The sequence below is a fragment of the Pezoporus flaviventris genome, unplaced genomic scaffold, assembly GCF_033815535.1.
Source record: "Pezoporus flaviventris isolate CSIRO_AGI_PZ_B2104156 unplaced genomic scaffold, CSIRO_AGI_Pfla_v1 ptg000036l, whole genome shotgun sequence".
NCBI classification, from domain to species: Eukaryota; Metazoa; Chordata; class Aves; order Psittaciformes; family Psittacidae; genus Pezoporus; species Pezoporus flaviventris.
In genome coordinates, this window is record NW_026892584.1 from 22,371,602 (window position 1) to 22,398,661 (window position 27,060).

At 35.2% G+C, this 27,060-nt stretch overlaps 1 protein-coding gene across 2 annotated transcripts in view; it reads left to right on the forward strand.

The window, feature by feature from the left end:
• ARHGAP5 (Rho GTPase activating protein 5) overlaps nucleotides 1-23,496 on the forward strand; it is a 47,548-nt gene extending 24,052 nt beyond the window's left edge. The window contains exons 4-8 of one of the 2 annotated variants that reach the window (XM_061463483.1): nucleotides 3,205-3,352; nucleotides 13,946-14,023; nucleotides 15,391-15,522; nucleotides 16,918-17,023; nucleotides 19,681-23,496. In XM_061463483.1, the coding sequence (XP_061319467.1) occupies nucleotides 3,205-3,352; nucleotides 13,946-14,023; nucleotides 15,391-15,522; nucleotides 16,918-17,023; nucleotides 19,681-20,011 (795 nt within the window). In that variant the 3' untranslated portion in view covers nucleotides 20,012-23,496. The remainder of the gene's footprint in view (nucleotides 1-3,204; nucleotides 3,353-13,945; nucleotides 14,024-15,390; nucleotides 15,523-16,917; nucleotides 17,024-19,680) is intronic. The other variant, XM_061463484.1, reaches the window with a different exon arrangement.
• The last annotated feature ends 3,564 nt before the right edge of the window (nucleotides 23,497-27,060 follow it).

The window sequence follows — 27,060 nt, forward strand, 5'->3', positions numbered from 1 at the left end:
AAATGTTTTCCTGCCAAAATATGTAAGGATCAGCTGGAGGTTTGTTATTAACCTCTGTTAGGGTAAGAAGAGAAGTTGTCTTTGGCGAGAAGCAAGTGGTGAAACCCATGCTGTAATGCTTAACGTTAGTGCAGCAATCAATTATAAAAACCAGATTTATATGACGTCTAAGGATTTCAGTGTTACAGTGTTGGGATTGTGTTTTAATTAAACAAAATTAAACAATGCTATGTCAAAGCATAAGCTTTTGGCTGGGATTAAGTAAGAAAACTTTTGTGCTGCTTATTTTTTTCTCTAACTTGGTGCCTACTAGTCCTTTTTTATTACGATGTAGAAGCATACAGAATTGTGCCTAGATTAGTACACTCTGGATGCAGTGTCAGGCAGCTGCCATATTGTGGGGAGAAGGTGTACTGGGCAAAACTATTGATTTTTTTTTTTTTTTTTTTTTTTTTTTTTAATAGTAAAAGTCACTATCTTGAAAAAATACCTGTGGCAAAAAGAGTAATCATTCTGCCAAAACCTGGGAATTTAAAATGATTCACCTTTTTCAGGTGATGTTTAACTAAATCAATAATGTTTAACAGTGTTTATGTTTAAATATTGTATCATTAGAGAACTTTTAACAGTTAATTTTACAAGCAAAAATTTATGATAGTCATTATCCTGACTAGCAGATCTAAAAGTTCTATCTAGAGCTGCTATTTTCTCATAGTGGGGAATGGGGTTTGAAAAAAGAGCTTTAACTAAAGCATATTTTGGTTAGAAATAAGACCTGCATTTTTTTCCTGAAGATGGTTGATTTTTTTCACAAAGATCGGGTCTTTTGCACAGTAATATGCCTTTTTGTTCAGAACAGGATCTTTGCTTAAGAAGTCTAGACATGTATGGAAGTCTCAAATTAGGAAATACATGGTGGATTTTTAATACCTTGAAGTTTTGTTAATTTGCAAAAGTATTAGAAGTTATTAGAAGTTTTTGTGAAGATTGTGTAGATTGTGTTATTTGCATGAAGATTTGATATGCACTGTCATTGGACAGTTTACCTGCTCAGCATGCCCCAAGAGAAAGGGAAATCTTGAAAGGTATTTTAATAAATATTTAACAGGAAGGAAACAAAATACATAATGGTGCATAATGATAAATAGCTGAAAAAAGTTATTATTGTGACTTTGTCTGCCTTGTGAAATCCCAGTTTCGTGTTTATGGAATAACCCTGCAATGATCATCTTGTATCCTGCTCTACTTTTAGATCAGTTTGAGAGGACTTCAGGATTTTGGTTGTGGTTTGTTTTATTTTTTTTGTTTGTTTTGTTTTTTTATTATTTTGGGTTTTTTTTTCTTATTTTATTTTCTCTTCTTTAGATTCTTTAGACAAACTAGCCACATTGGCTGTTAAACTTTTTCAGGTAGACAATTCTATGTAAGAAAACTTCCTGTTCTTTTGAGTGTGTATTGTCATGCTTGATATCCCACTCCCTTACAACCATTCTTCTAAATGCAGGACAATTACCAGAAAAAAAAAACCCAACATTCTTTATTGTGGCTTTGCAGACACTTTTCACTCACTTTGTTTGGGTTTTACACCTTTAGCTTCAGTTGGCACTTTCAGCTGCTGCTCCTCTGAACTGAATGTTGCATAAATAAGGTTTTGCCACTAAAGAGAAAATGGCCAATAAACTGAGTGCTGGGGACTTCAAAGCTGTGGACTGCCGCAGTGAGAAAGAAGGAAGGAAAAGCTGTTTCTAAACTGAAGTCGCATACTGGCAGAACTAGTTATCCAGGATGAATAAAAGTTACTCAAAGAGTTGACAGTTGAAAAGAATGGTTTCAGATATTGTCTGCTTTGTCATGAAAGTTTATCTTAAAATTTTATCCTAACTTCTTTTTTTTTGTGAATTTCTTATTAGATTTTCAGTTAATGTAAAACTTTGGGAGAAATGTATTGCTGGAGAGCAATTACTTTCTAATATTTTGAAGAACTCTTCTATAGAAATCCAGAATTTGAAAGATAAGCCTATTTTTTGTTAGCTTTCTGTTACCATGGTCAGTCACACGAACTCTGCTTCTAATTTTAAGAACCACAAGCTATATAACGAAGAGGCATTATGCATAAATAAAAAGATTTACTTTTACTGTTGCATAATTAGGTTACTGAGAGGCTTTGGTTAACGGGTATTTTTATCAAGTACTGGAGGAATTCCAGAGGTGCTGTAGGGTAAGGGTTGGAGAAATGTTCTTCAGGCTGGAGTTTTCACTTTCTTCTCTAGAATTCAACTTTGTCTCATAATTTTTGGTGGGCAAGGCAATCATGAATGTGTACCTTGCTAGGTAGTCTTTAAGAGCTGATTAAGTAAATTGTACAAAAGTCTAGAAGCTAACTGACTTATTTATTTATACACATAGATTGAAATTCCAGACTTTTCTAGATGTAAAACATGGAAACATATCTTGTTTTAATTGCCAATTGAGTTTTATTCTCATATATATAATTCATATTATGAATTATAATGTTCTAGGAACTCTGTTATTAAATTATAATCTGGCTGTTGTGCTTTTTATTTTTCTTTTGTACTATTAGATGTTGACTGAAGAACTTTTATATGAAAATGTAGCTACTTTTAACTAACTTCTTGCTGTATATAAAGATAAAATGCTGGCTTTTAATGGTGATGTTCATTCCATTTCAATGTTCAGTTGCCATTGTACAGCCAATTGATTGACCGCTTTATATGGCCATCTCTGAATATTTTCATGAACATTCAGACATAAAACATGTAATTCTTGTAATTGTCCACATGTGATCCAGCAGTTGAACTGCTAGCAGTCCTTCTTGGTGTAGGGAGGGATGTGATTGTGGATGGATCAAAACAAGCAAGAAAAATCCATATGAAACTATAGTATGTGAGGACTTATTGTAGCACTTTAAGTAAGTAGTGTGTTTATTTTTGTTCTTGTAGTATTTCTGTTGCATTGTGTCATCCTGTTCCTAATGTGATGCAAAAAAGACTAAATCTATTAGAAGTTATTTGAGTGCTTTGTGTCTAATGTATGCTATTTTAAAGTACATTTCTTTCTACTCAGGTTGTCATAGAGGAATTTTAATGTTTGATGTGTGATCTGCTTGTTTTTTCTAAATAGTTACAATATGTGTTAGTTAAAATATTACTTGAATATTGCTTAAATAACTCTGTTTTATTGTAGCCGAAAAAGAAAACTAAGACATTCAATCCTCCAATTCGTAGAAACTGGGAAAGTAATTACTTTGGGATGCCCCTACAGGATCTGGTTACACCTGAGAAACCGATACCTCTGTTTGTTGAAAAATGTGTGCAATTCATTGAAGATACAGGTAAGATAGGAGAACTATTGGAGGAAAGACTTCCCCACTTTGCATTAATGAGTAAAGCCTCTCATTTTCTGTTTTAAAGTACTTTTAGAATTTTATCCTAGAAGTAAATAATTATGGAAAAAAGCACATTTTAGAAGTAGAATATATTCTCCAAATTGTATGCTTAATATGTGATGTCTGTCTATATTTACACAAGTACTTAATTTCATTTTAACTAACATTTGAAGTTTAGCAGTTTTTCCTGTAATTTAAAAAGCTTGTGTGACACTCTAATGCCAGATGACTTTTAACCCAATGGCACTCCAGTTTTACACGTCTCCCTGTTGCCACTATTTTACTTCATATATCAAAGAGCTCTGAAATCTATTTTTTGCAGTTACAGAAAGCAGGTGCATGGTATGGCTTAATTAATCATTTTGCTTTCTTTATTTTGCTGCTAAACCTGGTTTTGCATTTTTACTTGTTACAGAGATGAAAACATTTCTAAATACTGAAACATGTTAAGCAGTTTGTTTAACTTGCAGATTTCCAGTTTAACATAAAATATTAACATAGATGTGTTTGTACTAGGGTGAAATTTCTCAGTACAGTTTCCTCTTTCCTTTCTCCCTGGCTCCCCGGTTTGTGTTTTCCGCTGTTTTCAGCTTGTTTACTCCATGACCATGGATGTCATGGCGATGTGGGACTATCTTGCTGGTCCAAAGAAGACTACATTTAAGAGTGGGGTGTTGTTTGGTTTGGGAGTGACCTGTGGTTAGGTTTCTGTTGTTCAGTTCTGTTTGTTTGGGTTTTTTTGGGTGGTTTTTTTGTTTTTTTTGTTTGTTTGTGTTTGTTTTTTAAGATGGTGAGCACCAGTTTTTGCTTAGTGTGTAGATCTTGGTTGCTCTGAAATTGCATAAATGGTACATTGCTATATTTGCAGCAAATGAGGGTATGAAACTGACTGGAGCTGAAATGCAGTTCAGGACATCTTTCGATGGGTGTCTGCAGTTTGATGTTGGTTAGCATGAAGTAAAACAGCACCTTTTTCCAACATTTTGTTGGTTTTGTAGTACAGTTTTGGCTGTAAGATGACAGTAACAGTATTAGTAAGAGTAAAATCTGCCATCTGTGGGAGCAGTGTTTCCAGAAGATCTCCTGTAAGTGGTAGGCCTGATAGCTGTTTTTGAAGACTTATATCCTGCATTACTGCAATGAAAAAAAAATCAGGTGAAACCTCAGGCATTAATCTTTTGGGCATCAGAGGTGTTAGTATAAATCTGTTGTTAACCTTTACCTCTTGTTGATTCTTTGCCTAAAGGTAACAGCAGTTTTTGATTCTCTCTTGCCTTTGCTCTTTGCTTCCCCTCCTTCTTCCTCACCTCTTACCTCCCTACCCCCTTGACCAGGAAAAATGGGGAAGGAGGAAGACAGGCAAGGAGTAATAGAGTGGTATAGACAGCTTAATATATATTTTGTTTGGTATATATAAAAAAAAAATCCAAAACCAAACCAACATAATTTTATGTTGGTGAGTCAATGTCTGAATGTGTCCTTTAGAAACAGCTATATACAGCTACTACGTGTGGCTGTATAAACTAGACATCCAGCAGTAATGAAGACCAAGTGACCTCTTGAAGTTTGTAGAATCCAGAAGTAGTATCTTAAATCTGAGCATGTTTAACTTTGTGAGAATACTTCCAAACAACAAAATTATAAATCCAGATCTAAAGAAACTTATGTGTTCAAAATGTGAGGGGCTCGTTGAAAGTGGGGATTCAGGAGGTGCTGCTTTTCCTTTAGCTGGTTGAATATATGTTAGTTCATCCCAGGATGCTGCAGCTACTGAAAAGCTGGACAGTTTTAATTCTGATTATATGTTTAAGCTGGACAAACATTGTGCCATCTACATGCTTGCTTTGTGGCTGTGAAGGCAGTAGTTGTCCTGCTGTTTCTGCTAATCAGTACAGAATAATACCTCTGCTTTTGATCTGTACTACAATTTTCTTTCTCCTACTATGGTTTCTGTGTAAGTAACTTTGGTTGTGGCTGAGGGAATTTTCTATTTAGTGTGTATGATCTTTATATTAGGTTAATATTCTGTAGGTATTTGAATTTCAAGCAGTGTTCTGAATTTGTTGCCTTTGGGAAGGAGGATGTTCACTTGCATTACCTTCAGATCCTGTACTGGGATAGACTCACATCCAGTGACTTATGGACTGTCTGAGAGAAAATTCCACAAATACAGTTTTGGAGATGACTGGCCTGCAGAAGGCATGTCAGGATCTATTGGCTTCAGGCTGGACACCAGAATGCTACCAGTCCCAGCTGATGTTGCTTGACTCTGGGGAGTCGTCCAATACAACCATCTCTTATCAAGTCAGCCTAGAATCAGTGCTAAGTGAACTCAATATGAGTGTTTATCGTTGTCAGTTTTCTCTCTTTTGAATGCTTAGTTGAGAAGAAAGTGTCCTTGAAGATTCTGACTCCTCCATAAGCCTTAAAGAATTGAGTGCATGTAGAAAATGCCATCAGATCTTTGTTTTACCATACTGTTCTGAAGCATCCCCACAAAAACAAAGAAACAAAACCAAACCCTTTTATAAATCAGCAGATCCTTCTTTTGAAGGAGCCATAGAGATTTTACGCTTTTATGTCTGTCACATTCTTTACACATCAGTATCTAACTTGCACTTGAGGGCAGCTACTTAAGTTGACCTTTTGACAGTGGTAGTTATTTTCAGTTATGGGCTTCCAAAAGATTTTGGCGATAGCTGTTATGGTATATTTTGTTGCTTTCTTCTGATGGACTGAATAGAAGGTCGTTTTGTGAACATCGCTTGAAATGAACTTCTTAAGTGTATTGGTTTTCTATAAATTAGATTTATGGAGATGTATTTAGTAAAGAAACTAGAGTTCAGTTTTGATTTTTAAGAAAATTGTAGTGGTTCTGACCAGGCCAGTTAGGGAAAAAACAAGTGCTAATTAAAAAAAAAAAATACGTAGAAAATTACTTTTTTAGTAAAACTTTTTTTCTAAATGTAGGCAGCAGAATTGAGATAATTTTTGAAGCTAAATGTTTGTTAATTGTATTAATAGCGTGACTTCTGTGTTTCTGTATATCAAGAGATACCAGGTAGAGAGTAAGGAGGATACTCTGAGAGTTTACTTTGAGAGAAGGGAATGCAGATTTCTGAAGGCTAATTTAATGCTTCAACAGAATGTTTATATGGTTTGACTTTTATATTGCACTTCCATGTAAAAGTATCTATTGAAGGTCTAATTTTTTTTTAAGTATAAAGGTTCACAGGTTTATGACAAGTTTGTAGCTTGCGTGTTTTGTTAGTAATATTTTTATACTGTTTTAACATGCTACCAGTTTAATTTCAAGTACTGTTCGTGTGCTGTTTAACACATACCGTTGTTGATTATTTTTAGCTTTCCCAAACTTAGAATAATTTGGGCACAACTGATTCATGCTAACTGATAGTATTAGCATATGAAGGGGGTTTTCATATTTCAGTATTTTAATTGGTGTTTTGAATTTACTTTTTGTATGCATCCTTTTGCATCAGCAAAAAGTTTGTCAAAAATTGCATTTCGTTCTATTTATCAAGTAAGGAGGCATCAAATTAATATTAGGAATATTATCTCAGTTTTGCCGTTTAATAAATTTGGCTCTTGACTATATTAAACTCTAATAATAATAGAAATATTTTAGTATGTTTTTTCTGTTTTCAAATATTTTTTTTAACTTTCTAGGATATTGATGTCCATGTGCTTCATTGACAAGATTAGAAATTTTAGATTCTGTACTTTGTAGAAAACTGGTAGCATTGATATAGTGTTAATTCTGCATGAAATAATTGAGCGAAGAGAGACTTACTAGAATAGTATGTGTTCTAATAATTCAGTTACTCAGGTTATATAAGACAAGGAATGGAATAAAGAAGGAAGAATGAATTTGACAGAGCCACATCTCATTTAATGCTTCACATGGTCTGTGTGGAGAGCTATAGGTGAAATTAAAAATTGCATATTTGGTGTATGTATAATAACTACCGCTTTTGGTATTTATACCTTTTTGTAATGCTGATAAATGTATTATTTTGGAGGTAATTCAAGTAAAAGAATATTGCCTTTTCTGAATTTCCTTTTCACCTAAGTTATATCCAGGTCTTTTGCACTGAATCTGCTGTGAGGCAAGATTTTTACACTGGAAGTATGGTTAGTGCAAAGTTTGTCTCTGAAGAATGAAGATTGAGTAGAATTGAGATTAGTAGGCAAAGAAAATGAGTCTGCAGTGCCTGTTGTAGTAAAAAGGCTGGTAAATCACTGAAATACGTTCGTAACGGCTGCAAAATCCAGAAATTCAAGATGGATTATCTCCCCTTTTATTCAAAGGCCTTGAGGGAGCTAGAGGCTTCTGGGAATCTGTTCTGTTAGAGAGAGAGAGAGAGAGAGAGAACAAAACAGGACAAGAGTGGCCACCCCCTTGGTCCTGATGTATGAGGCCTGGCGTTCTGAGGGTAGTTTCATGAGAAACAATGAAACAGCCAGTAATATCCTCTCCTGCTGTATACTTCTGCCACTTTTCTCTTTGGACACTTGTCAGATGTCTCTGAATCAGTGGACTTCACTGTCTTGGAAAGCTACATCAGCAAAAATGGACAAGGTCCTGCTGTTAAGTATTACAGCTGGTAAGTTAAGGGTCAAGTATGTGTCAAAACCAGGTCGAGGCAGGCTTCAGAACTATGCAGCTGTGAGCAAGGGAAGGATGGAAACTGACTGAGGCAGAGAGTTAGACCAACTTTTTCAATCATAATGCTCAGTTAAGTTGACTCAACTTCCCATAAAGCTGTTACATTTAGTAAAAGGAAAAAAAAAAAATTCATAGGCCATGACTGTTACTTTTGATTCTGGATAGATACAGTAACAATAGCGTTAAATAGCCCTACAGTACATTTTGTACTGTCATCAAGTTTGTGAGTGATCCTCGAGCGCCTGTGTCATTAATATATTCAAGGCCAGAGCCTTGTTCTTGTTCAGGGGAACATAGACCAGCTGGAAGAATGGGACAAGAGGAACCTGATGGAATTCAGCAAGGACAAATGCCAAGTCCTGCAGCACAAATTGCAGGAATTAAACACCTGCAGTGGTACACTCTGGGGTCTTGACTGGCTGCATAGCAATGCTGCTGAAAAGGATCTGGGGGTCACGGTGAATAAGCTAAGCATGAGTCAGTAGTGTTATCAGTGGATGCCTTCTGTATCATGCTGTCCCAACAGAAGGGTAGGCGCTACAGCAACAGAAGTGATTATTTGTTTTTACTATGCACTTATTAGACCTCATCTGAAATACTACAAGAAAGGTGTGGACAAACTAGATTGAGTCTAGCAGAAGAGGATCAGGGGCTGGAGCTCCTGACCTGTAGGTTTGTTCAGCTTGGAGTGGCAAAGGCTGAAGAAACACCCAAAAGTGGCTTCCCATTGCTATGAAGAGGTTACTGAGAGGGTGCAGCCAGGCTAAAGTACTGAAGTACGTGGCAGAAGGATTAGAGATAATGATAATTAAAATATGAAGTTCCAACTAGAAAGAAATGAAAAGGTCTTGTTCTGAGGATTATTTAAGCACTGATTCAGGTTGCCCAAAGAGATTATGGGCAGCTACTCTTTTTTGTAGTTGATATTCAAGATGAAATTTAGATAAGCAACTCAGTCTGAATTCAGGATTGGCCTGGTTTGAGCAGAATGTTGGACTAGATGACCTCCTGAGGATCCCTTCTGTGATCACTTCAAAATTGGCATGGAATAGATTTGTGTTTTGCAACTTTGGAGTCAATCAACAGGGAGGAAACCCTGTCCAAACTTGAGAGGAAGGGAAAGCAGGCATCAGTTGTTTCTCTTAATGGAAGACTGACTACCAGACGGATGGAGGAGGAGCACATGCATTAATTTATTAGTATGCGAGAATCACTGAAAACTGTAAACAAATATGTTTTGAAATACTCATAAACAAATGTTGTGCACTTGATCTGTATTGCTAATATAGGTATCTCCAAAGGGAACTTCATGGCAATTGTGTAAAGAATTTCTGAACAATGCAGATTGGACCAAGATGTCCGTATCTTTCGCAGAGTACTTGGGGTACCTATGCTGCTCCTCTTATTCCCCTTCTTTCTCTAGGCAAAAAGTGACCAAGCAGTTACTCTAATTTTCCTAGCATATTATCTTCAGATGTCACCAGTTTTTAACAAAGTAATGAATTCACCTTCCTTTCCCTAGGCATGTTTGTCATGTCATATTAATTGAAGTCTTTTATTCTTTTTTCAAAATGAACAGGCCATGAAATATGTGATTGAGTGACACTTCATAAAATGATTGAGAGCTTGTTTAATAATCGGTTAACGTAAATTATAGAAATGTTAAGTGAGCACTGAATGAGAGCTTTCTAATGAGTCTTTCTAAAAGCTCTGCTTATTTTCTTACACTACTTTTTATTGAACATTTCAATATTCTGTATTTTATTACAAGAAGCAGTAAGACACTTTTTTGGTTCTGATTTTCAATGTGTGAATTAAATGTCATAGTTCTTTAATTGCCAGTGTTGGTAGGCACAGATAAGAACACATTAAATGTAGAATTTTAAATGTTTTTTATGTAAGTAAATTTAGTGCTAGACTCTTAATTGAAAAGGCTTTGGGTTCTTTGCTCTGTAATTGCATGTATTCTAGGTATACATAGAAATTACCATTCTGGATCAGCAAGGTGGCGGTTGCTTTGGTCTTGTGTAGTCTGGGTAGCATAGGGGTTGAAAAGAGGTACATGAGGTCAATCTGTGGAATAAAATTATAGAATTATATATATTACAAAATTTACGAAGGTAACTGTGGAATGATAGATATAGTAGTGGAGATGCTTCAAAAGTTTGATTGGTCACTGCAGGTGAAGGAATTAAACTGAGGAGAGGCAGACATGCTGTAATTAGGTGGCATGTATTAAGAAATATGGACTAATGATAGTAGAACCTGGTTACAGATGACAAGTTGGCAGACTTTTCAGCAGGCAAAATATTGGCATAGCTGTTGTCACTCAGGAAGAGGCTTTAAAATAATCATAGACAGCTGTCTGAAAACTTCAACTCTCAGTACTTGCTAGGAACCAAGCAAAAAGAATAAAAAAAAATTATGAGAGTGATATGGGGAAAAATGTTACAAATTTCTGTGCTATACATACAGTTTGAATACTGGTTACAATTTGCATTGTCTGTTTTGGAGTAGAAAAGATACTGCATATGACATTAACAGTAACTCTTGGATAAAGAGGGACTGAATTAATTAGCTTAGAAGAAAAGTGATATAAATTGAAAAAGCTGGTGCTGGGAAAGAGTAGAGAAATTCCTGCTTCTTAAGGAAAAGAAAAGAATTCATGAAAACTGCGAGGCTATACTGCAGAAAGATTGCTGTTTGGAGGAGGGGGAGGTTGGCTTGTGGGTTTTTGATGTGGGATTTTTTTGGTTGGTTTTTTTTTTTTTTTTTGCTCTGCTCTTCCTCAAGCATATACTACTTTACAGATGTGGAAACTGGATATTGTAACAGGTAGACTTTGGTCTGCCTTTGTGCAGAAGTTAGTATGTTCTATGGAGGAAGACTTGTGAAATATCTCGGTGTTTAAGGGTAGAAGTGTTCTACAAACTAAGTATGCATGTAGCTGCAGTCAGCCTTTGAAGCATTTTGAGCCCTATGTGAAGTTCCAGTTAGATGTGATGGAACCCTGATCACAACTGGCAGCACAAAAGATGGGTCATGAAGATAATTTTTTAGGTGCTAGGAGGCACTTTGAGAAAGAAATAGTCTAGTCAAAGCAGATGAGCTTGATCTTGAAGTAAATACAGGTTTTTGTGATGTGAAATAACGTGATTCTTTAAGCCTAAAGGTATAGTAAACAACAGGGAAGCAAATAAGTCAGATGATTCAGATGTATAGTATCACAGCAGTCATTGTGTCCAGTAAGGATAGCTTGAAATTTACCACTGGACCAGAAGGGAAGCAGGATAAGAACAAAGGTAAGAATTCTGAAAAAAATCAACAGACTTGCAGATGAAGGACTGAATTTTAAAAACAGCATCAAGAAAAAATACATGTTGTGTACTCTCCCTCTCTCTCAATAGTGATGTACATCATAGATATTCAAGAAGTTCAAAAGCTAACTAGTGAACTAACGTTTTATACTTGATGAAGATCTTGGTGTAAAAAGCATTGTATAGACCTGGTTGATAATAAAAAAACAACAGGGAGAATTGAAGCATTATTTAAAATTACACTTTCAGACTTCTCTGCATACTGTGTGTAAGCAGAGAAACAACATGATGACAGTTGACCAACCGTTTCATGAAGTGTAACTTTCTAGAATATACAAGCCGGAAAAACTATTTTTGCTTGAGGAATTTTAAAAGACAAATTTAGTTAGCTTAATCCAGAACTGCAGCACTTGGCTTTTTTTGGAAGATGCTTAAATTCAGTAGACATGGCCTTGTTTAATCTGAAAATTTCCTGCAGTACTGTAAATTGTCTTTCTATGCTTCTCAGAGCTGTACTGGTCTGAGAACAGAGGTGTCTACTACATGATGAAATAGGGAATTAAAAACATAAAATCCCAGATACTGCAGTAGAGCATATCTGTCTTCAGAGCAGCCCAAGGCTTAAACACTCCTGTTAAACAGTGACTGGATCAGACTTCTCAGCAAATGCTATTGCAGCACATTCAATTCCTTTTGTGCAGAAAGAAACTGAATAGTAGTTGGATAAAACACTGAATACCCTGGGGCTGTAGGGCCTCCAACTGAGAATTCTCTTATACTAGACAAAGGGAATCTTGATCCTAGCTTGTTCTTATCTGCCAGTGATTTTCTATTTATTTATTTATTTGTTTGTTTGTTTGTTTGCAACTTCTGGAAGAGGAATGCAAAGTGTTTCTGTCTGTGATAGCAGGTAGTGCATTTGGGGCATTCTTTTGAAAACAAGTTTCAAAACCCTTTCAGCTGTGGAAACCATTGAATCCACTTTTCGCCCTGTGCCACCAAATTATACCTTCTGGTGCTTTTTGAGGTCATTAGTGAATAAGGCTTAGCTTTCTTGAAAGGACTGTTTAGGTGTATGTTTCAAGAAAAAATTTTGGCTATGGATTTGGAAAGCTAAATGGTAGGCATAAAATTTTATTGGAAAAAAGCTTGCTTAAATAGCTTTGATGCAGCCAGTAAAGAAGACATGTGAATTGTTAATGCATTAAGAAGGAAGAATTGCATTAAAAGAGTTGACATCAAATTAATTGGTAAACATTCTTGAGCAGCATGAAACAGTTATGTCCCTTCTGTACTTTGAGCATTGTAACAGGATTCCTAGTGTTTCTTGGTAACATGAAAGACACCCTTGGTGACTGTGGTGTGATGGAGGACTTATGTATTGATCTGATAATCTGAAATGCATTCAGTCACTGGGCAGTGATGGTAGAAAGCCAAGAGATTTCATAAAGCTCGAACTTGTGGATTTTTAACTAGAACCCTGTGCTGTTATGAAGATCTAGCATATAGATAATTTTACACCCATAAAGATAACTTGGAGAATTATGGAACTGTAAAAACTATAAACTGCTTGTATTCCTCAATGGGTTCTAAATTAACAAAAGAAAAAGATCTTTGGTAATGGTGTGATGAGCAGGATGATGCTTTCATTCAGTGAGTAGCTGTGGCCAAAAAGATAGCAATGTGAAAGGAACCCTAAACACTGGAGTGGAGTGAGCAAGTTTGTGTGTGCATAATAAAGGTGTATTTGTAACGTTGTTTATCTGGAATGGCTACTGTAATCATAATGACTCTGTAACACATAGTGAAATGAAGTAGTAATGAGAAGCCTGAAGAACCTCTGCTTCCTAATAGCTGTCTCCTTTTCCCCTCTTCTCCTCTCCAAAAAAAAGAAAAACTTGTAAAAGATGCGATAATTTACCATAGAAAAATGAGGAGATGAGAAGTTTATGAAATGTAAATGATAAAAAGGAAAGTGTGTTAGAATAAGTCCTTGTCTCATACAGGAGTGTGTTACACCATGAAATTAAAAAATTAGGAATCAATTACAAATGCTTGATTTTTCTACAGAGTATTTATTAATTTATTGCTTGCCATTGTAAGTTATTACACCCAAACTGTGAAGACAGTATTTAAGAACATAAATTCTGTGGCTGTCAAACCCCAGAATTAAATTTTTTTTTTATTACAAAAATAAATAAAGACAGCAAATAAAACAGTGTGGTGTAGAGATCAGGAAGGGAATAATTTGGGGTAAAATTATTCCACAAATGCCTGCAGTCAGATTCTTGTTATCCTACAATGTGGTTTCCTCTGATTCATGTTAGATGGAATAGTGGGCTAAATAAACAACTGGTATTTTGTGTATTGTTACTTCTATATCACTATAATGGTTAACATGTTACTTTTTAAACGCTTAAGATTTGCTTTTTCTGCTTTTGGTTTCTGAACTAGTAATTATGACTACCTCTGTTTTGCTCTGGGGTAGATAAACTTTTTTTTGAATATTTAATTTTTTTTTTCTTCCCTGACAAGGATTATGTACTGAAGGCCTATACCGTGTTAGTGGGAATAAAACAGATCAAGATAACATTCAGAAACAGTTTGATCAAGGTAAGAGCAGATTTTATTATTCAAAGCCAAAATAGAACTTGAATTCTCCGTGGAGTTATCATAGTGCAATATAAAAGGGTTGCACCTTCAAATTGACTTCCATAGCACCGAGTACATAATGCTGTTGTAGGTTGTATTGGTATAGTCCAGGATATTACGAATGAAGCTTTGTATAAACTGAAGATGGAATAGGATCTCATTGCAGTTGACTTTAAGTGCTGTTAAAATATTTTCTGGGTGGTATTCCAATGTTTTAAAGACTTTCAAATGCAGTCCTACAGGGCACTTATGTTAGTAGTTCATCAGTCCTAGGCATTAAGACATTCACTTCTCCCTTATGTCCCCCCCTGCATATGTAGTACTTCTTATTTTGTTGAAAGCTCCCTTGAATAATATGGATTAACAATTAAAACTTGATAATAAATTTCTAACACAACCTTCTTAATGCTAGAATGTACTGGAATATGATTGGTAGATCATGCTGTTTACTTTGATGTGTTAAAGAGAGGTCAGTGTTTTTTTCCTTCTGTTTTCTCATTTAATTTATGATCTCAGTTGATATTTCAGAATGAAAACACTGCTTAAAAGTTCTTGGATATTATCATGAGCTTTTGCCTGTGAAAAATAGTAAAATACCTCTTAGAAGATAAGGAAGATAAATGCAGTAGTTATTTAGCCTGTGCTGTGCTGTTTCACATAGTCTGAGTATAAATGCTAGATTTTCTTCAGCCCTTATTAAAGGAAGTTCCAGAGTTTCAGGTGAAGCGGACTTTTGAAAAGTAGAAAAGCGTTTTGAAAATTGCAGTTTTTAAATACTCAAGTTCTCCAGCTTCAGTGCTTCCACTTCTGGCCTTGGCTTTAAAATTACCTGATGTGGCTTTATTGTTATAACATTCAATTAAAAAAAGCCTCTCTAGTTATAAATAAAGCTTCTGTTATTTGGGAATCTAGCAGGTGGCCACATGTGGTCACTGGTATGTTTTGTTAACCTTTAAAAGGCTTCATGTAGTCACATGAACACAATCATAAAGTTTAAATTCTGTTTCCCAAAATTTTTTTTAAAAACTTATGATTGGTCATAATTGATAAATCAAAAGCCAGTCAGTGGCTACAAAAGCATTTAAGTCTGCATGGAGACTTAGACTTTTTTCTGATCTTCTACTGTTTTCTTACACTATGGGATTTTCTGACATTTGATTGCCTGTGGGTCACAGTGATGGCAGCTTATCTGTAGGTTTAATTTATTTGTGCATTTTGTAACATTTAGCAACATTTAAATTTTTGGATGAATTCTTGTTTTCATAAAATGCTGTAAGGAATGATAGCTGTAGATTTTACTTACACTGCTGTTTCATTTTGTTTCACAGATCATAATATCAGCCTAGAGTCTATGGGAGTAACAGTAAATGCAGTAGCTGGGGCTCTTAAAGCTTTTTTTGCTGATCTGCCAGATCCATTAATTCCTTACTCTTTGCATCAAGAGTTGTTAGAAACATCAAGTAAGTAATAAACAATCTTGTCTTGATCTAATTATGTTATATTAATTGCCCTTATTGCAGTTTTTACTTCATTGTCAGTTGAAAGCACTAGCTGCAGTGAAATATTGTTAAATTGCTTAGACATGTGCATTCTTTTTAGTCTTTAAAATTAACAGAACTGTATAATGGAATAAACATGGTATTTTTTATAAATAAGTTGAGATTTATTATGTCTCTTTTTCCTAGGAAATTCAGTTGCTGAAATATATATTTTCTATTTAGTTTTGTTTGGTTTTTTTGTTTTGTTTTGTTCATTCTTTATTAGTGCTGCTTATGATGAGAGTTCTTGCAAATGTCTTACAGTTCTTAACAGGGGAAAACCCCCTTGCATTCATAAAGTCTTACATTCACAATGGGCTTTAGAAATCAGACACATCTGTGGAATATTAGGTAATTCTCTTCTTCTGTAGATACCTATTTGTGGTATTTCATCTGTAGTCTTCTGACAAATCACTTATTTAGTGCATTTAGTTAGGGTTTGTTTTTTTTTCTTAAAAGTGTATCAGTTGAATTTCAGTGAAAACATGCAATAGCATAGAATATAAGTGGACTTACATAAATATTTTTCTTTTACCAATGCAGTCAAGTAGTAGAGGTGAGCTTGTATTCCTTTTTATGATATGAATCATAATTCTACAGAATGTATGGTTCTATAGTACTAGGTGTTTTTAGCAGCATTTTTTTTGTTTGTTTTGTTTTGTTTTCTGGTTGCTTTTTCTTTAAAAATTTTTGTTGTTGTTGCTACTTTTTTTGTTTGTTTTTTTTTTTAATTCTCTAGTTCTTCCTTATGTGTTGGTTATTTCCTCTTTGAAGCATAGATAATGTCCCTTGGGCCTGTGAAAATCCCTGTTCTCCTTTAAACAGTATATTTAAAATAGCTGCACCAGGCTCAATTCATAATTTTTTTATTTGAATAACTGCTAAGCTTAAAATATTCTAAGTTCGTGTGAATATCTTCCTTCCCCCAAATCTTTATGAAGCTTCAGTATAAATAAATCTTAGCTATATTGAAGTCATAACATTTTGAAAGCAGAGGAAAACCTAACAAGAAGTAACCCTGTAACATTGTTCATTATCATTCTACAAGCCAACAGTGAGCTAATAAAGTCTTTCTTTACTGTTAACACAGATAAATAATTCTGCTTAAATATAGAAAAATAACTTTGTTTTTAGATACTTCTGTAATTAAAAAAAAATTAATGCAATAGTATATGCAGATGGGAATTTTATAAAATTCTCACTCAGCATTTTTCTGTGGGTATCTTATCTGTACCATTATACTAGGAAAAAGACTTGGAAATGCTTTCTTCAGTATGTCTTTCTAGATGTGTCAGTAAATGTCACTTATTCCTGTAGAAATCATCGATAAGACGGAACGACTACATGAGTTAAAAGAAATTGTGAAGAAATTCCACCCAGTGAACTATGATGTCTTCAAATACATAATAACGCATCTAAACAGGTTTAGTATTTTTCTACTAAAATTTCAAGTTGTAGCATTGCAAAAAATACTGTTTGTAACAATTGACTACTAGAATTGCAAATTTCATGCTGCATTGGTCATGTTAATATAAATGTAGAAAATGAAACTAGGAGAGGTTGATAAAAGGTTTGTATATCCTGTTCAGATTTTACTGACGTATAAATATCTGGCATCATTACTACTATAGTTACACGAATGGTGTACGTAGTGAAAAACCTTGAAAGAACTTACAGAGCTTTTTTTTTTTCCTTAAAAATCATCTCAAACATCTCAAATTTGACACAGTTATTAGTTACCTGCAGTAGTTCTTAATGGACCTGGTAGAAATTTCTGTGAAAGAGTGGCAACCTGAATTGTCATATGTCTTCAGCTGGTCACTTATTTGCGTAGTACAGCTGACTGCTCAGTGTCAGGTAGCTGGATTACTGCAAGTAGAAGAGCCATGTCACTCATCTACATGGCTTTTGAGCACTTCCAGGGATGGTGATTCCACCACTCCCCTGGGAAGCCTGTCCCAATGCCTGATCACCCTCTCAGTGAAGAAATTTCTTAATATCCAGTCTAAATCTGCCTTGGTGCAACTTGAGGCCATTACCTCTTGTCCTGTTGCTTGTTACTTGGGAGAATAGGCCAGCCACCTCCTCATTCCTCCTTTCAGGTAGTTGTAGAGAGCGGTAAGGTTCCCTATAAGCCTTCTCTTCTCCAGACTAAAAAACCCTGGTTCCCTCAGCTGTTCCTCATCAGACTTGTGCTCCAGATGTGCTTCACCATCTTCATTGCTCTTTGGACCCACTCCAGTACCTCAGTATAGTGAGAGGCCCAGAACCGAGCATAGTATTTGAGGTGTGGCCTCACCAGTGCCAAGTACAGGGAGACAGTCACTTCCCTGACCCTGCTGGCTGTGCTATTGCTGATACAGGTCAGGATACTGTTGGCCTCCTTGGCTTCTTGGGCACAAGCTGGCTAATGTTCAGCCATCGTCTGAAAAAGTGCGGCACTGAAAGTGCACTCGATCCCCTCATCCAGATCATCAGTGGAGATATTGAACATCAGTGGCCCCAATACCAAGCACTGAGGGACACCACTAGTGATTGGTTGCCAACTAGATGTGACACTATTTACCACTGCTCTTTGGGCTTGGCCATCCAGCCATATTTTACCCAGTGAAGAATCCACCTATCCAGGCCATGAGCAGCCAGTTTCTCCAGAAGAATGCTGTGTGAGACAGTGTCAGATGCTTTACTAGAGTCCAAACAGACAGTATCTACAGCCTTTCCCTCATTAACCAGGTGGGTCACCTTGTCATAGAAGGGCAGGTTGGTCAAGCAGGACTTGCCCTTCATAAACCTGTGCTGACTGGAGTCAGGAGGAATTTATACAGAAATGAATCTGGTTGGTATATGAAGAAAACTCTTTAAAAATGCTAAACAAAGTGTAAGCTTACATTTACATTTTCAGGTTCTTTAATCCTTAAATAAAGGTAAAATACAATTTTTTTTAAGAAAAAGGTTATGAATATTCTGTCTCTCAGAATTAGTATCCAAATATCCCTTGGACCAAGCTTATTCAAACCAGATTGAAAGGCAGTATTTGTGTACCCTCACACTATTTGGAATAAGTAATGCATATGCTAAAATGGAAGTCTACCCTTTATAGTTACCACTGTACATGCAGTGTAAAGGAGTGAAAATATTTTTTTATAGCATTAATTCTAGTGTTTACTATGGTTTTCACAGCTTTTGAATCTATGGACTGCAGCCAGCTGTCAGAAATTCTTCCAGTCTGTTCTTGTTGATCATCAAAATTGTAGCTGACAAGTTGTTGAAGTTTTATTTTCTCTCTATTTCTGCAGGACAACTGAAGCTGTTACCTTTGTACTGTCTACTGTAATTTAGGAATTGCATGTTCCCAGCTGAATGAGTATCTTAGGTGTTTGTTGGATTTATTAACACATAACTTTTCATTCATCTCTCATCAATTGCTTTTAGAAAAAAATGGTGATATTGCTTTAGAATGCAGAGTACTTTTTAGAAAACAGAATATCCTGACTCTAACTTAAGAGAAGCAGTGCATTTTTTTCTGAGGTGGCATTTAATTGTAGATAAGTTTTGTAACAGGATGGTTTGTGGTTGGTTTTGTTTGTGTTTTGTTTTGTTTTTTCCTGTCTCATAATAGTATTCTAATAATTAATTTAGATCATGATTGTCACAGATGTTAGTTAATATTGACTGTCCTACAGTAAGAAACCATTTCCATAAGACTTTCTAATGGATGTCTTGTAGACATTTTGGTGTATGAAGTGTTATTTTTATGAAATCCTGTAGCTGGTTGAGAAATTTAAATTTATTATTCTCACTTCAAAATGTTGGTGGAGTGTTGAACTTATTTCTTGATTAATAGCTGAATCAGATCTATATTTGTTACCTATTCAAATCTTAAAAGTCATGGCTTCTAGATTTTCTTCTGCATAGTAGTTTAAACAAAACCAAGAATGGTTGTTTAAATGGATAGCTGGAGAAAAGTAACAAAAACTTTGAGATTGTTTGATAAGAATGCTTACAGTGAGAGAGCTATGAAAATATTTGTAGTTGAATGCATGCTGGTTATATCTCATACTGTACATGTTCTCATTTCAGGGTTAGTCAGCAATATAAAACCAACTTTATGACTGCTGATAACTTATCAATTTGTTTCTGGCCTACTTTGATGAGACCTGATTTTGAAAACAGAGAGTTTCTTTCTACCACCAAAATCCACCAGTCGGTTATAGAGACCTTCATTCAACAGTGTCAGTTTTTCTTTTACAACGGAGAGATTGTAGAAACACCTAACCCAGTGGCATGTCAGCCACCTCCTTCCAACACAGTGCAGATGGTAGAGCCAATGGTACCTCTTCAGTTACCACCACCGCTGCAGCCTCAGCTGATACAGTCACAATTACCAGCAGACCCTCTTGGCATTATATAAACGGAAGATGATTGCAGGCAGCCTGGCACTGGACAGTAAGGACAAGCTATAGACATGCATGTTTCAGGATACAGTAATATACTTCATATTTATGACAAATAATTCCCATCCAGCTAATTGGACATCTTTTTGTTATATTCTGTACTGTGTTCCTCATTTGTACACACTGCAGATAAAAACTGTGTGATAAGCATGACTGGAGAGGTTTAATTTTTAAAAGCAAAAATAGCTATAAAGTACAAAGCTGCTGCTGCATGATACCTTATTGCAATCACTATATCATTCCTGTGACAGTTTGTCACAATATATTGTGAATAAAATTTTTCTATAGAAATTTAATGATTTAAAAAACTACATTTATGAAACATTCAGTGCTTACAGCCTGCTTTATGGCTGTTTTTGTTATTTAACATGCTATTTTTGGCAATTTTATTCACATACGAGCATTCTGTGTAAACAACTAAAGCCCAGCTATAGTTTATTTTGTAATCTCCTGGCTACTTACGTGATGGTATGCTTAGGATGGTTTATGAAAGAATGCAAAATGCACTGTTGAGAATTTTACAGTCCCTCACCATCCATCTTTCCTTGTAAGTAAACCTGTGGACAGTTTGTTAAGGGTGGGTGAACTTGCTTATTATTTCTTACAGCACAATACCAAGGACATGCTTGTTGTAAAAGTGAGTTTCAGATATTGTACAAAAATTTTGATGTTGCCTACTTATTTCTTTCTGTTCCATTACTGAACTAAACATTTTGTAAAACTGTTAATTCTGTAAACAGCTGCATGTTTAAAAGATCATTGATGGTCTTGTAAACTTAATCTAATATATTTTAGATATTTTAATTTTTCCCACTTGGGAATACATGTAGTGTTTAGAAAATAGTTCATGACATTTTCATATAAGGTTATATAACTTTTCATACATAAACATGAATTTTGTTGTAGTAAAATTCTCTAAACCAAACAATGTTTTAATCTAGGACTTCAATTAATCTATTCTTTAAATCTATTTTTATGTGACCCTTTAAAGATATACAAAAATGCATTGCTAATACATAGCAATAAATACTTTGGGTACTGACAATTAACCTCTTTGGAGTGTGTATATATAAAATCACATAAACTTGTATTATTTTTTTTTTCCTGTGATATGTTGTACTAAAAATTCAAATGACTGTTGGTTTTTTTTTTTCCACCATGTTTTTAAATTATCTCTTTTTATTTTACTTTTACTTTGGTACCAGTTTTGCTGTAAAAGAATGCTGCTTAATTTAAACAAATCTTTGGGTTAATTATTTTGTTAGTGGTAAAAAAACTTAGAAGGTTACAAATTGTAGCAAAGGAGAGACCATAGATAAACACTACCTGTGAGACTTTTCATAGCAGCTTTTTTTCTTTCATGCTCAAAATTCATCTTTTTAGGTCTGCAAAGAAGAAAACAGTTCCGGCTCATTCAGCTGCTAGAATGTTTTGTGTAGTTAAAAAAAAAAAAAAAGAAGCTTTATGATGGTCACTGTTGTAATCTTCACTTATAACAAGATTTAAGATCGTCTTGTATGTATTATAGTAAATAGATGATTTTGAGAATTAAGGCTTTTAAGAGTTTGATTTGCTCCATTTTACCAAAATAAAAATTGCCTTTGCCACTTATGTCCTAGGTATTGTACTTCTAATTATGACTTGGAGTATCATTCTAGATTACTACGATACCATAAACCGGGCTGCTGTTTGAAGTACATGTATATTATAAATTATCTTGATATTGTGTTATATTCTTGCAAGTAATTATCTTTTCTAAGAAAACATAAACAAAAAAGAAAAGTCAACCCTATTCCTATTGCAAAGCACACAGGAGTTAATAGTACAATAAAGTCTGTCGTGTAAATTGTAGTATTCTTAACTTGTTCTACTTTACCTGTTGTCTGTATAGCTTTTATTTATAGTTTTCAGTCTAATCTTGGCATGTTTAGCAAAGAAAATGAAACTTCAAGAGTTTTATAAACTATTTCTAGGTTGCTAAAGAATTTATTTTTCTACTGTATATGGTATAGACAGAGCATCACCTGTACAGGAAACAAGTCTATTTCTAATAGAAGTAAGATTAAAAATAAAAGCCAGTCATATCCATATTTGAAAGTTTTACCTATAAAGTATCTCCAGTCTTTGTAATGTGAAATACATTTTAAACTTTCTACAAATTCAAGCTGTTTGCCATTCTATTTAACTAATCTTTGAATACTAATTTTTAGAATCATTTACATTCCATTTCATGACAAACTTTCACGTTGAACTTGTGATCTGCAGTATTTGCAGTATCATTTATTTCTTGTGTGTGTTGTTATGGCTAAATTACATCATGATTTTTAAAGGTCTTAACACTTAGATTTGGCCAGATATGAAAGTGTTATTGCATTTACTGGATAAAACATAAAAAGAGAAATAAGAAAGCATGGCGTGTGGCGCTTGATGGTTGCATGGAGGAATCCCTGCATACTGTTTGCATTACAGAAATGTTACATGCAGGAACGTGTATATGTGTAATGTGTACACTTTATTTTTTGTGTGCTTGTGTGTTGATGTACACAGGCATATGTGCACAGACTTGCATGCACATACACCCATGTAGTAAAGTTTTTAAAAGAAACTAGGAAATTATACCATCGTTGTTAAAGATTTATACTAGAGCTTTCTCTATTTTTTTTTATTAGTGCTATAAAATGAGGAAGCATGTCATTATATACGAATTCCTCATACCTTGGCTCATGTAGTCCCTTCTAGTTTTAATGAAAATCCAAACAATAATAACTATATTTTTTAATGTGAGCATTTTTACAGTAATATTTATCTTGCTATAGATACAAATGTATATTATTTTTGGTTGAGCATCTCAGTGACACTTTATGGAGTAGTTTGTCTTTTTTTATGTAATATTGGTATAGACATACTGTAGTGCATTGTCTTTTATTGTTTTTAGTAATTTTTAAATCCCAGACCTGAGTTACAAAAATGCCATTTTAAGTAATGTTTAACAGGTTATTTCAAAATTCCTTACCCTCCATGATCATTTTTGGAATTTAACATACTTAGTGTAAATAGATGGCAGATGTCAACTTAAGTGAAAAGAAACGTTGTTGTTCTGTGTTTTCTCCATTATTTGAATCCTGGTTGCTAGGAAATTATAGAAATGTTTAGTTGCTGGAGTTTAGCTTCTGATATTTATGATAAATACAGGAAAAGTATCAATTGGAGATTAAAAAAAATTGCCTTAGCTTACATGCTTATTTCAGGTTTTTCCAGTAATTGTGATGCTGTTTGTCAACTGAAAAAGTTACACTTATATAAAAAATTAAAGTAAAATTTTTTGTTCTTTGTTTATAATGTAATCTTTTGTTGCTACATCAGCAAAATGCTGCAGTGAATTAAATATCAGTGAAGCTTATTCTGTATAAAAGATGCAACGAATAAAATACTAAGAAGCTTACTGTGTATAATGTTCAGTTTAGTTGCCTACTAAATTTTTAAAGGCAAAAGCACCCTAGTTTTCACATACCCAGGGATGAAAGTTAGCATTAAATCTTGCTAAACTGCATGCATCAAGTGTTTAAGGCGTTCTTGGGGGGAGGGTGTCTCTTACAGATCTCATGAGATTACTTTTTCCTGTGGAATTTTGAAACCTGAAGAAAGAACTGGGGGTTTTGAGGTCAGCTTTATATTTTCAGAGTTGTATGTTATTGGTTATAACTCTGCTAACTATGTGGGATGAAATCAACTTGATAATAGTACTGCTTTTAGTTTGTGTGCATGCAGCAAATATGCATAGATGGTTTCTTCAGAGCATCTGGAATCATGGCCAATACAGAACTAACTGCAAAAATCTCAGGTTTTTAGATTGCTGTAGCAAAACCCATCTTGACTGAATCTAAAGCATAATGCTATTTTGAGGCTCTGCAGCAGGCCAGGAAATTCTGATGAACAGCAGTGCTAGAGAACCGAAGTGTAACTTTACTGTTCACTTGTGTCAGATTTGGTCCTTCAACTAATTCATAGTTTCAATGGAATCAGAAGGGATAAATTTAATCTGTCATCATGGCTAGTGAAAGCGAACACTTCCTTCCTTTTCTTATTGACAGTTTCTTTCCCAAGTGTGTAGATGGTGCATCTTATGGCTGTTGCCCATATGTTTCTCATCCTTCTTAGAAAATACAACACGTGTGTTCAGACCTGGTATTTTTGTTGCTGAATTGAGTGTTGTTGATGCCCAGCCAACATTCTGGTGCTTTTATATTGCAGAATAGGGTTTAATATACCTGATTACATTAATAATAATTTGTCTGTTACTTTTTTATTTGGTGTGATTTAGACAATATGGAGAATTAAATATTTTCACTGAATGCCTACAGTGCAGTAACTGTGGGGTTGTTTTTTTTTTAGAGTGTGATTATAACAAAAGGCAAGCTGTTTAAGAAAAGATGGGAAGGGAATTTTGTGATGTTGCTTCTAGCCATGGCTGCATGTCAGTGCTTCTGGGGTGGATACCCTGACTTGAAGAGTATCTCTGACTGCTTCTGTGACTGACTGATTTATGTAGTGTAGCTGTAGCTTGTATTTTCCCCAGAACTGCAGTACCACAACCTATCTGGTCCTACAGATTTTTCTGCTTTGCTGCTGGAGAAGTAAAGGCAAAGCAGCCGTTCTCATCCCTTACTGCAGTTCTCTCAGCTTTGCCACTGATGAGAATTGTCAGGGGCTTCTAAGTTGCTCTTGCAGGGTTTTACTCAATTAAAAGTAAGAACTATGTCAACTGGTAAGATAAGAGCTGAAGTTCTCTGGTTAACTGGCACTGAGTGGGATAAATTGGTGAAGCATCTGGAAATAAGCAAGTTGCGCCATTGAATTACAGGCATTGTGTTCTCCCCAAAGGTTCCACAATTCGTCTTGGCTGTGCAACCTGAGTTTCTGCAGTGACTGCCTTTACTTGATCATATTGACCCTGTGCAGGTTGGGAGTGAAGAAGAGATCAAGAAACCTACCTCAAAAAAAAATAAATCGTGTACTTTGAACAGCTGCCTCTTAAAGCATTTAGATGATATTACTATATATAGAATGTAGCAAAAAAACAATATGGAGAATGAAATGTCCGTGGTTCATTGTTAAAATATGTATGTATATGCACATATGCTTTTTTTAACTTGGTAAAGAAGCAGATGTTGATACTGTGGTTCTAACAGAGTAATGGGTGGCCAGCCTGCTACAGACAGATACTGCTTACAATTCAGATGTTAAGATTTGAAAACTGAATGTAAACAGATGTGTGTAATTTTGATATCTTATCTGTGAGTTGTCTAGCTCTAAAGTCGCTTTGATTTTGTTACCCTGTGTGGTTACACAAATCAGCCTGGTTTTATGTCCTTTATTTAACTGTATTAGAGTTGAAAAGTTTCATTATCTCATTACAGATGACTGCTTTCTTTATTCTTTTTTCTCTTAGTATTTATTTTTGACTTAAAGTCAAAACTTACAATTTATAACATGGACATGTACTTGTCTCCTGTAAAATATGCTGAGTCCCACATAAAGTTTATAAAAGCCTGTCAATACTCTTTTGTCCCCTTTTGTCTGCACTTGTCTGTGTGCACTCATTTGCTTTTTTGGGGATGCAGGACTTGGGGTGATGCAGCACTTGTCCACATCCAGACATCCTGATTGCTAGGAGATAGATATTGGAGTGGTCCTTATCTTAACCTGCTTTTAATAAAGGAGTGCTGGAAGGAGCAGCTGGGAGACCGTTTAAAACGGTGAAGGGTAAATATTACTAGCTCTCAGTATATCAGTGAGGTGAAGACACCTGCCTCAGTTGGGCTTCATCTCTGTGCTAGAGGTTTGTGAGTAGGGAGCCTTTTTTTCACTTACAGTGTAAAGGGAAGAGATGAGAAAGCTCTTAGCTGTACCTTCCTCTCTAACCTCAAGGGCCAGCATTGTTCTTGCAGAATTTGGGGCTCACTAAGTCCTCTATGTCCATCATGGAGCACAGCCCCACAGAAAAAGGGTCATGAATTAGTAGTGTCCTTCAACCAAAACTGATGCAGCTAAACAGACATACATACCAAACTTAAATTGTTCTTCAGCATCCCTGTACCTGAAACATGCTGCCCTGAGTGTTTCATTGTTATTTTTTAGTATAAAAGTCTTGAGTGGAATTACAACCACTAGCCGCAGTTCTAAGTCATCTTTATATTTCCTCACACCTGACCAGATTTATTTACGAGGGTACAAAGATTCTCTGACATGAAGTACTTCTGGGGAAGTAGAAATCAAGCTCTCTTCTCCTTGGGCTATGAAGTATTATTTTGTTTTCTCTCTTCATTTCAAAGAAGGCAGTTTCTAAGAAAATTAGGGGCCTGAACTGTTACCTGTCAGAGGTGTGTTTTTGTAGCATGATAGTGAACTAAATACCCAGCTCATTCAGTGAAAACATGGAAGTAGTCTATGAAGACATTAATCCAGCTAGAATCATTTGGAAGACTGTCCATGGCAGAGAAAGTGAACTGTGGAACAAAATACCCTTTCAGTCATGGCTATAGTTACTCTTTGAAGTAAAATTAATAGCTCCCCCCGTTATTCTCCAGAAGGGAGTTGAACTAGTGTGTATGTAATGTGATTGTCAAAGCTGAGCTTAATGGGGAAATAAGCAAACAATTGACACCACAACCACCCTAAAAGACTGCAGACATCTATGTCCAATCCTAGCATTCAAAGTGTCAGGAGGAACTGGGTGCTTCTGCTTTTGTCCAAGACTATGTACTTCACGTAAGCTGAGAGGCAGGGACTCATGGCTCCCTTTGGATTTTGACTACTGCCCTGCATCCTGTATTCTGCTTAAAACACTGGCCATAACAAATGTGTGTTTTTAAGCCTGATCTGTAAATAGGCTGAGCCTGATTGCTGGAATGTTACGCTCCTTCTTTTTTTTTTTTTTTTTTTTTTTTTTACCTTTACTATTTCTTTCCTTTTTTTCTCTCCCCCTTTGCTCCCACCTTCCCATTCC